This window comes from Misgurnus anguillicaudatus, chromosome 13, assembly GCF_027580225.2.
Source record: "Misgurnus anguillicaudatus chromosome 13, ASM2758022v2, whole genome shotgun sequence".
In the NCBI taxonomy this organism is placed as follows: Eukaryota; Metazoa; Chordata; class Actinopteri; order Cypriniformes; family Cobitidae; genus Misgurnus; species Misgurnus anguillicaudatus.
In genome coordinates this window covers 7,118,407-7,130,000 of record NC_073349.2, presented here as the reverse complement: position 1 = coordinate 7,130,000, position 11,594 = coordinate 7,118,407, and the positions used below count along the sequence as shown (strand labels likewise).

General features: G+C 35.3%; 1 protein-coding gene across 1 annotated transcript in view; it reads left to right on the top strand.

Moving 5' to 3' along the window:
• The window catches only part of lad1 (ladinin), a 24,694-nt gene extending 16,172 nt beyond the window's left edge, over positions 1–8,522 (top strand). The window contains exons 8-13 of the mRNA XM_073874925.1: positions 3,226–3,268; positions 3,397–3,440; positions 3,531–3,597; positions 3,677–3,805; positions 3,888–3,977; positions 7,788–8,522. Of these exons, the coding sequence (XP_073731026.1) occupies positions 3,226–3,268; positions 3,397–3,440; positions 3,531–3,597; positions 3,677–3,805; positions 3,888–3,977; positions 7,788–7,859 (445 nt within the window). The 3' untranslated portion in view covers positions 7,860–8,522. The remainder of the gene's footprint in view (positions 1–3,225; positions 3,269–3,396; positions 3,441–3,530; positions 3,598–3,676; positions 3,806–3,887; positions 3,978–7,787) is intronic.
• The last annotated feature ends 3,072 nt before the right edge of the window (positions 8,523–11,594 follow it).

The following is an 11,594-nucleotide window of genomic DNA, read 5'->3' as shown; positions in this document are numbered from 1 at the left end:
GACTCTCATAATCAGAAGTACACATCATAAAAACTGGTAAATGGTCACTTATATCATTTATTAATAAACCACTTTTTATACTATTATCCATTTGATTTGTAAATATATTATCTATCAGAGTTGCACTATGAGATGTTATTCTACTTGACTTAGTTATTAATGGAAAAAAACTCATACTAAACATTAGGGATGCTCCGATCGATCGGCCGCCGATCGGTATCGGCCGATAATGGCATTAAATGACTCGATCGGTGCTCGCTAAATCTGCCGATCTCATAAACCGATCTTTCTGTTTACTTTTGTCATCAAAAGGATCCTGAATGCGGTTGCAATTAAAGACATTTTTTATGTAGCGCGAGTATTTTTACAACCTGTTGCTCATGTGCAGCATGCAGATTTGTATGTCTCTCTTTGCCTTTACAGAGATATGCGTATGAGGACGCGCTCCGGTAAACAGCGCGAGGCGTGTTCACATCCCCATCAAACAGCGTATACAACACATATCTATCACGGACAATTGCATCCTCATGCCAAAAGTTTCTTATTTGCATGCGTCTTAAAGTTTTGAGCATTTAAACTTTTATTTTCCTCACAGCTGCTTGTCTGCGTTCAGCCGCCGCCGACACACACACAGCAGCCTGTCATCAGTGCACGTGAACAGAGCGATCTCTCCCTCACGTCTTAAAGCTGCAGTAACCTAATTCATCTCTCAATAAAATCACTCTCTGCTCTTGACTAAAGAATTTTTATACTTCATACGAATGCGTGTATATTTAATTAATACAGTAAAGTCTGTGAAGTGTTTTATTTTCAGTACTTTTAGGAGACATAAGCCTTTTTAAAGCCATATTAAATTTCTCTATGCAGAATAAATATTTGTTGTGCTTATTTATTTGAGTCTCTATTAAAACAATAATATACCTAATTACTGCAAGTAATACAACAAAGGCAACATCCGTGGTATTATTTTATTTAGAAAGATTGTAACAGTTACAGTCATCAAGCTAGCATATCAGCTTTAAAAAAATCGGTATCGGAATCGGTATCGGCCGATCACGAAGATTACAAATCGGTGATCGGTATCGGCTGCAAAAATCCTGATCGGAGCATCCCTACTAAACATTAAATCAATGAATTCATCAATCAATTTCTGATTACTGGGATTTAAGAGATCTATATTAAAATCCCCACATATGTAAACAGATTTATAATATTTTTTAACAAATAATCTTTCCATACAATTTTTAAATGCTTCGATATCAGAACCAGGTGCTCTATATACACAACTTACAATGACATTTTTCTTTTTTTCCAAAATAATTTCAACCGTTATAATCTCCATCAGGTCGTCAATATTGGTAGTCATGTCCTTCACAATTTTACAATTTAAACTACTCTCTACATATATTGCCACTCCTCCTCCTTTTTTATTCTCTCTATTTACATAATTTAGTTCATATCCTTTTAAATCAAACGTCACCTCCTTCTCATTAGTAAACCAAGTCTCAGATATAGCTATCACCTGGAAAGGTTTTTTAAAATGTCTTATGTATTCTTCAATTTTATGAAAATTTGAATATAAACTTCTACTATTGAAGTGGATAATTGACATTCCCTGATTTACTTCAATATTCACATTAAATTGATCTTCAGAATAATAACATGTTAATAAATGTTCTTAAATTCCAGTTATCACACTCATCATCACTCTCTTCTTCAGTTGTTGAATTTAAACGACAGTGATCTTCCATCAAGTCCATATTTTAGTTCACAGAAAACGCACATTGTCACAAAATATTGTCACCTATGATAGATAGATAGATAGATAGATTGATGGATGGATGGATGGATGGATGGACAGATAGACAATAGATAGACAGACAAATTGATCGATCAATAGATGGACCTGCAGACAGACAGAGATAGATAGATAGATAGACAGACAGACAGACAGACAGACAGACAGACAGACAGACAGACAGACAGACAGACATAGACTGGATGGATGGATAGACAGATAGACAGATCGATACAGTATATAGATAGACAGACAGATAGATCTATCGATCAATAGATGGATGGACAGACAGACAGATAGACACAATAGATGCACATGATAGGGATGGACAGACCAGTCAATAGATAAATAGAGAGACAAGATAGGCAGACAGACATATGGAAGGATAGATGGATGGGCGGATCGATCAATAGACAGAAAGACATATAGATAGACACGTAAGATAGATGAATGGATGGATGGACAGACAGATGGACACAAAGATGGGCAAACAGACATACAAGTAGATTGATAGATCGATCAATTGATAGAGAGACAGACAGATGGAAGGATGGATGAATAAATCGATCAATAGACAGACATATGGTTAGACATGTTAGATAGATAGATGGATGGATAGACAGACATGACAATCAATTGATAGAAAGACAGACAGACAGACAGACAGATAGATAGGTAGGTGGATGGATGGACGGACAGACAAGATGGACGGATGGATGGATAAACAGATTGATCAATAGATAAATAGACAGACATATGGAAGGATGGATGAATGAATCGATCAATAGACTGACAGACAGACAGACAGACAGACAGACAGACAGACAGACAGGCATATAGTTAGACACTTTGGATGGATGGATGGATAGACAGACCGATCCATAGACAGACAGACAGATAGACAGAGTGATGTATAGATAGGTGGATGGAAGGACGGATGGACGGACAAGATGGATGGATGGATGGATGGACAAACAGACAGATATACACGATAGATAGACACCCAGATCAACAGATGGACAGATAGACATGACAGATTGATCGATCAATAGATTGGCAGACAGACAGATAGAAAGATAGACATACTGACCAGCAGTTAGACAGAAAGAAAGTTAGACAGAAATAGATTGTATCTTACATTTAACAGAAATGATCCTGATATGTTTAGCTTTATTTATTTTATGATGAACCACTGATTCTTTTTAATATCATTTTTAAAGTCAGTCTACTTGTTGAAATGCTCCAGCTAGACATTGTTGTTAATGTAAATTAAATAAAGTAATAAAAGTGTATAAAGTAATGTAATGAAAGTGTTTAAAGGGAGGTTTGTCTTTACTTAAAAATATTAATGACTGTTTAAATCAGGATAAGTCTTTATCATGGGTGACAAAAATCTATTTCAAACTGACTTCCCATTTATTCAACAGTGCAAGTGTGCGGACGGCTGGGAAAACCCATGAATCCAACACGGTAAAGCTATCAAAGACAAATTTAATATAAATCTACAGCATATTGTCACCAAAACAAATCAAATCTTAATTCAGACTCAACACTGGCTTAAGATATCTCCTAATAATCTTATTCTGATAAACCCACAGAGTCCTGAACAAAAGGATGAGCAGCAGTCACCATTTCAGAGAAAGTAAGTCACGCTGTATTACAGCAGTCCATTATATTGAACAATATGAACAGTAATTATTAGCGTTAAATTGAATCCTTTCTTTTCCATCAGCTCCCGACAAAGAATATCATCTCGCTCCATTCAGGAGAAAATGGAAAAACTTGCTCAAGCCTCACAGGTCTGGGTCTCATTACAGTTTTTCAAATATTGCTTTCATCTGAAGTTATATAACTTAATTAAATCAATCTAACTTGCAGAAATGGGAGACTGTAAAATCCCCAACGGTTCCCAGGACTAGGTGTTTGCCGGATGAGGTGTCCCGTAAGAGGGAGCTGTTTGAAAAAGAACAGGAGGGATTGGAGAAAAGCCACACAACTTTCAAACAGGTGATGATGGGATTATCATTTGTGACATTATGATTATTTATTTGATCATTTAGTCAACTGTTACCCCCTAACTGTGTTTCAGGACTTCCGCAGTTTTTCTTCTGGAATTACTGAACGGATTAACCGATGGATTCCTAATAAAACCTCGTCGTCGTCATCACATAGCCCTTCGGTAAGTGACGCTCTTTGTTGGTAGCTGTCAGTGCTGTTAAGTTACCGGATCACTCATTTCTGTTTTCGCTTGGTGGCAGTATTACGCTTTGCACTGAGCCTGTTTGTAAGTCATTGCACAAATATCTGTTATATATGGCATGAATGTGGATTTTGCACCCACATGTTTTCTCAGGAATCAATCATAAAACAATAAAGGTAATGACACAAAGTTTCCTCATGTCCTGAAATGAACTTGTTCATTGCTCAATGTTTTTTTGCAAAAGTAAGATCATCAATAGGACTATACATTACAAAGTAATAAAGATTTATGTAAGCATGCACTGCATATAGTAAAACGTGGTGTTTCCTGTAGTTTTTATTGATTTGACATTTATGTATTTTTGTACCTAATACACATTTTACATTTGTGAAAATTGCATTCTCGTTACTGTACAGTAGGGGTGGGCAAACTTTTTTGACTCGAGGGCCTCATGAGGTTTTGATATACAGGTTGGGCTGCATACTTTTTTATTTATTCCAAATCAACACTCAATTACTACTGTTTTGTAGTATGCAGTGCATGACCATCTTTACCCTGCTTTTATAAAAACACCTTCATATTTAAAACAATTCTTGTGCATATCACTGGATATCCATCCATCCATCCATCCATCCATCCACCCATGCATAGTGAAAAAAGTGCAAGAGGGTACAAAAGTTGTCACTGGGGCGAAACCTTTTCAAAAAGTACACTTTTGTACCCAAAATGTGCATATTGGTATCTCAAAGGTACATATCTGTACCAAAATGGTACATATTTGGACATTTATTAAAGGAATAGTCTACTCATTTTCAATATTAAAATATGTTATTACCTTAACTAAGAATTGTTGATACATCCCTCTATCATCTGTGTGCGTGCACGTAAGCACTGGAGCGTGCTGCGACGCTTCGATAGCATTTAGCTTAGCCCCATTCATTCAATGGTACCATTTAGAGATAAAGTTAGAAGTGACCAAACACATCAACGTTTTTCCTATTTAGGACGAATAGTTATACGAGCAAGTTTGGTGGTACAAAATAAAACGTAGCGCTTTTCTAAGCGGATTTAAAAGAGGAACTATATTTTATGGCGTAATAGCACTTTTGGGAGTACTTCGACTCGCCTGAAAAGTCCGCTCCCTTTCTCCCTCTCATAATGGGAGAGGGAGGGTGTTACTGCGCCGAGTCAAAGTACTCACAAACATAACTTACAAGAAACAACACTGATGTGCATCAACAATGGCACTGATATATGCAGCAAGATGTTTTTAAAATATGGCAGCTCCAACATGCATTTTAGTCTGGGACTTGGATAAGTTTGGTCCGGGAGACCACCCCTTAGTATAGTAACTTTACACTTTAAGTATTAACTTTAAGAGATGAATTACTGTTTGTACTGCATGACAGTAGTTTTACTATAAATACTGTGGTAATTGTGGTAAGATCATAGTATTATTTTTCACTGGATGTGGCCCACACTCTAAAAAATGCTACACTGTCAAAAGTAAAGGTACAAAGCTGTCACTGGGGCAGCGCCCTTTAAAAAGGTACTAATGTGTACCATTTAGGTACAAATGAAGAGTTTCGTTGCAAAATGAGATAACCACCGTTTTTTTAATTGTTCAAAAATGTCGTTTTTTGGTTTTGCATTCCAATAAATTTCAATTCAACTGCAGTTGGTTTGTTTTGATTTAAACCTTCATAACTTAAAAAATACAGCTAAGTAGCACCATAAAACAAAATAATAACATGATAACATAATAATAAACATGTCTTGACAAAAATGTAAAAAAATGGATTTATCTCGTTTTGCAACGAAACTCTTCAAATTTGTATCTTTGAACTGCCAATATGAAGTACTAATATGCACTCTTTGGGTACAAATGTGTACCTTTTTGAAAGGGTACTGTCCCAGTGACAACTTATGTACCTTTATTTCTGAGAGTGTAGGTTATTTAAATTACAGCTGTTGGGTTGTAATTGAAACTATGCTGGGTTGTTTTAACCCATTGTTGGGTTAAGTATAAAATGATCTGGGTTAATTAACCCAACAGCTGGGCTCGTCCCTTTTTGACCTAACGCTGGGTTGAAAATAACCCAGTATTTTTTTAGTTTTGCCCACCTCTGCTACACTGTAAAAAGTAAAAGTTGGATCAACTTAAAAAATTACTTCAATTAGTAACGCCTAAAAATGTAAAGCTTTTTCAACTTAATTTTTTTTTAGTTTATGTGAAAATTTAAGGTACATTTTTGTTTAATATACATTAACTCTTTCACCGCCAGCGTTTTAAAAAAAAAGTTGCCAGCCAGCGCCACGTTTTTCATGTTTTTCACCAAAGTTTAATGCCTACCATAAAATTTTCTTATTTAAATATATAAACAATATACCAAATGAAAGAACAGACCCTCTGCTTTCAAACAAAAAAAAAAAACGTTTCATCCTACCTTTAGTGGTTCTTTGGTAATCAGCTTTTGAATAGGTTTCTGCAAAAACACCACATTTTGAGCAAAAAGCAGAGATAATTCCATTTTTGTGACAGACTTTTCATAAAGATCCCATTCAGAGCGATCTTTAAAACAAACACGGACATGCAGCCGCTTCCATAGGGCAATACTTCCGGGTTTAAAAAGTTGTGGAAGGGCTAAGATAATAGCGGTATTGCGGAAAGACGGAAAATCTCGTCATTGGCGGGGAAGCGTTTTCTCTTATGCCGAGTTCAGACTGTATGATTTTCAAACTAGTCGGGTCACCCGTGGTTTCACACTGCGTGATTATCTGGGGAAGGGTTCAGTCGCTGCTGTTTCAGACTGCATGATGGATTGGCGACAGGGGTCTTCATACTGCATGACTTTACCGTAAGAAGAATCGCCGATAACTTTTTCCCGGTCCGCAAACTACGTCTCACAACCAAACGCACGCGAGAAGTGACGCGAAGGAAACAACGCGGAGTTCTCACGTGAGACTGGGATTATTATTAAAAAATGGTCACCCGCAAGAAGTTTAACATTCAAATTGCATGTGCGCTCATTTGCAGCAGAAAGAAGAAGAAATACAAATTATGAAGAAGGAAATGTTTTGAGAGACTCCTCCCCGAACTTCCAGCTGTCCTGTATTTGCTCTCTCATTGGATGTAGGTCATCGCCGATGTTATTGTCAGTCAAAACACATTTCACACGGCATGATTTTGAATCGCCGACCGGTCCAGATATTTAGCATGCCAAATATCTCACGGGTGTCGGCGACTCGTCAGCGATCCTCTCAGAACGCGTCTTTTATAATTCACACTGTGTGATTGTCACTCGCGTGCACGAGCATCGATTTGCCTGTGATTTCGGGCATTTGTCGGCGATATGTCAAAACCTGTCGCCGAGTCAAAATCAGGGCTAAAATCGTGCAGTCTGAACTCGGCATAAATTGACGAGATATCTCGTCAATGGCGGGGAAAGAGTTAATTGGTAACCAAATATTTAAACATTTTTAACTTACATTTTTGACTTATGAAATCTCATAGATGATTTGCACTTTAGCTTGTCATTAGCAGGTGTGAGGTAAAAGCCAATGCCAGTTACTATTTTACAGGGGAGAGGAACCAGTCAATATGCCCTGCCATAATTTCCTGTTTGGGTTAAAATTATGTTAACACATCTACAGTAACAATTGCATTAAGAAAAATTAGGAAAAATAAAATTGTGCCTAGAGTGGTTAGCAAAAATTCAGCACAACAATATACTACCGATAAACATTACTCACTACTAACAGATCTTGAATTGTTTCACTTCTGCTCAGGATCTGAAACCTGTGAACATCTCGAGTAAGAAAAGCTTGTTTGAAAGAGGAGCTGATCAGAAGCACAAGTGACAATCTCATGACATGAAGTCAAAGTTCATTCATCAACAAATGAAGCATTTTTTTGAAGGAATCTCAATCACCAAGTAAAATATTTCCATTTTTGTTTTTTATTGTACGTTGCTTAATTCTTCAGAACTTTTTAAAACACGCTGATTTACATATTATTGATGGCATCAAGTGTGTACTGAACCTCCTTACGCCTTAATAACAGACAAAATGGATTTGAATTTTTTTTAATGGTATACAAATTGAATACTACAGAATATACAGTACAGTCCATGTATTAGGAGAGTTATTAGGAGAAAAAAAGCGATCCTATAAATCAAAGTACAACCACACCATCTTTCATTGTCATTTAAATGAACCCGCCTGAAAGAAGCTGTGATGATTCATATTTAATGAAGCTGGGAAACATGCTATAAACTCACAAATTACCAATTGCTGTTGTTTTAACTTGCCAGAGAATCAACAGACCAAAAATACAATAAAAATTCTATGGCAAAATGGACATGTCCTATCAGGCCTTTGCTTACTAAGCAGCGTTTGATCTTTCCAATCCAACCAAAGCCTTTGTTTCCCATTGTATATCTTTAGAAACACTTGTAATTAATGCATAAAGCCCGGAAGGGATTAACATGTGAATGAATAAATATTTTTTACCAGTGGTTACAATGACTCATGTTTTTAAGTATGCTTAAAAAATTGTCATGAGGGCTGTTTTGTAAAATGTTTAATTAAATGGTGATTCATATCAAATGAGCAGGGACTCCGTTTTAGTGAACAGTGAATCTTTTTTTAAATAAAATATTTTCATGAAATCCTTCTTATCTGTCTTTTTGTTTATATTTATAACCAACCAGAAATCACTAATACACATTGAGAACCCCCTAGCAAATAGGAAGGACACCCTACAATCAGAAAAAGGTGCTGTCACAAAAATGCACCTGCGTATCCAAAAAGTGCACATCACCTAAAGTGACAGCTTATGTAGCAAGGCCACCCTAAAAATCACTTATTCAAACATTCACACATCATACATCCGTTCTGTCAACTTTGTTATTTTGACTTCCTTTCTTACATTGAACATCACAAAGTTTATTTTAAAGACTTGTCACTAGACCGATATGAATGTCAGACGGTGGAGAAACTAACCAGGCCCTCATGTTATCAGCAAACACCTCTGAGAGTTGTGTTGATATGGACCATTGCTATGTTCATTCTCTCTCCCATAACAATGGCAACGGCCTTATAGGGAGAGATTTCAAGACTTATCTGTGTGGGTGAAAATAAACATAATGAGTTAGAAGAACCTTCTGCGCGAGCTTCTAAAAACTCACAGCTTTAAAGTTATCAGTAAGAAGAGCTGGTGCATAGTTTGCCTCTTGGACATCAAGTCAGATTTGCTTTCTGCTGTTCTGTAGGCTATATCAGGTAAGAGTGCATGTGCTGTTTTTACTTTTAGAAATAAAAAAAATGTGTTAAATGTAATTCATTTTAAAATATGTAATACTATATAACACTGTTATATAATGTACTATACACTGTGAGAAAAAAATAGACTCTATAGCTGTCATTTGGCACAACCCTGTATCACGGAATTATGTACCTAGAGTCGCGTAGATTTGTGAGTCTTTTCTGTGCCTCTGAACATATCACGCATTTCTGTTTACGTGTCACTGTCACGGATTTGTTATTCAACTGTTTTGTCCTATTTTCAAACCATTGACGCTTCGGTTTAGGGTTAGATTTGGTGTATGCGTTAGGATGTCACTTTAACTATTGGTTTATAGCTTTTTTAAATTAATTTTTCTTTTATATTTTATGATTTTTAATCCATTGTCACCTGGCATTAGGGTTAGAGTTGGGTTAGGATGTCATTTTATGTAAATCTAACTCTAAACCGAAGCGACAATGGTACTGTAAGAAAATAGGACAACACAGTTGAGTGACAGTGACACGTAAACAGAAATACGTGGCATGTTCAAAACGTGTTGTCAGGAAAACACTCACAAATTTACATGACTATAGGTACGTAATTTCGTTATACTGGGTAGTTGGGCATCTTTGCACCTAGAGTATTGTTGCGTCACAATTCAACTATACACATTTGTGACAATGTCAATGCCTAGTCGTTTTATTTTGCTACACTGTAAAAAGTACACTACAAAAATGACTTTCTTACTTAGTATTTTCATCTTGTTTTCAGTACAAATATCTAAAAATTCTTAAATCAAGATGTATTATCTTGATGAACAAAATGACCTAAGAAAATGAGTCTAGTTTTTAGACAAAATGATCACAATTAAGTGAATTTGTGCATTAAACAAGCAAAAATTTGCCAATGGGGTAAGAAAAAATTCTCAAAATAAATGTACTTTTTTCTTAAACACTTAATTTAAGAAAAATTCAAGAAAAATATTCTTGCCTCATTGGCATTTATTTATTTATTGCTTGTTTTAAGCACAAATTAACTTAAATGCGATATTTAGTTAAAAACAAGACTTGTTTTCTTAGGTCATTTTGCTAACCAAGAAAATTCATATTGATTTAAGAATATTTTGATATTTGTACTGAAAGCAAGACAAAATACCAAGTAAAACAATCATTTATTGCAGTGTAAAAGTTGAATTTACTTAAAAGATTCAATTGGTAACACTTAAAACATTTGATAAAATTTAAGTTTTATCAACTTAAATTTGCTTACTTTAAGTGAACATTTTAAGGTGGAAACAACTTAAAAAAATTACTTCATTTGATAACACCTAACAAATTTAAGTTTTATCAACTTCCACTTAAAGTGAATTTTTATAGGCGTTATCAATTAAAGTACCTTTTTAAGTAAACACAACTTTCACTTTATACAATGTAAAGCACACAAAATGGTGAGTACCGCAAGAAGCCTGCTGGCATTGTAAAAAATGATTAGGTTTCTGTGTAATTCGCTCAAGTGCCGTTATCAATAAAACAAATATGTACATACCAAATACCTGTCAATCATTCTGAAATTCATGCTAATAATTTTATATAGGGATGGTTTCCCGGACAGGGCTTATCCTAGTCCCAGACTAAAATGCATGTTTGACGTGCCTTAATTTAAAAACATCTTGCAATGACATATCTTAACTATATCAGTGCTATTGTTTTATCTCAGGAAGCAGCACACCAGTATTGCTTTTGTAAGGTATGTTTGTCAAAACAACTTAAATGTCCTAAGGCCTAGTCCTGTGGCCAGTTGCATAAACCTCTAAGACTAGTCTTAAAAGTTAAGATTCCTTCAAGACTGATCGTAACTGTTTTAAGTATGTTACATAGAAAGGTAGATTGGTCTGATTTAAATCCAAATAATAATAATAATAAGTTAGTCAGACTCATTCTTAAGTATTAAAAAATAAATAAAAAATCTTAGTATTTTTGTCTTGTTTTCAGTAAAAACATCTAGAAATTCTTAAATTAAGATGCTTTTTCTTGATGAGCAAAACGACCCAAGAAAATAAGTCTAGTTTTTAGACCAAAAATATCACATTTAAGTAATTTTGTGCATAAAAGAAGCAAAAAAAATCTGCCAATGGGGTAAGCAAATTTTTCTTGAATTTTTCTTGAATTTAGTGTTTAAGAAGAATGTTCAAGAAAAATGTGCGTACCCCAAATTTTTTTCTTGAAAATCATTTTTTTTGCAGTAAATGTCAAGGCTATGCAACCGGCCACTGGATTAATCGAAACCCTGTCTGGGAAACTGACCCTATG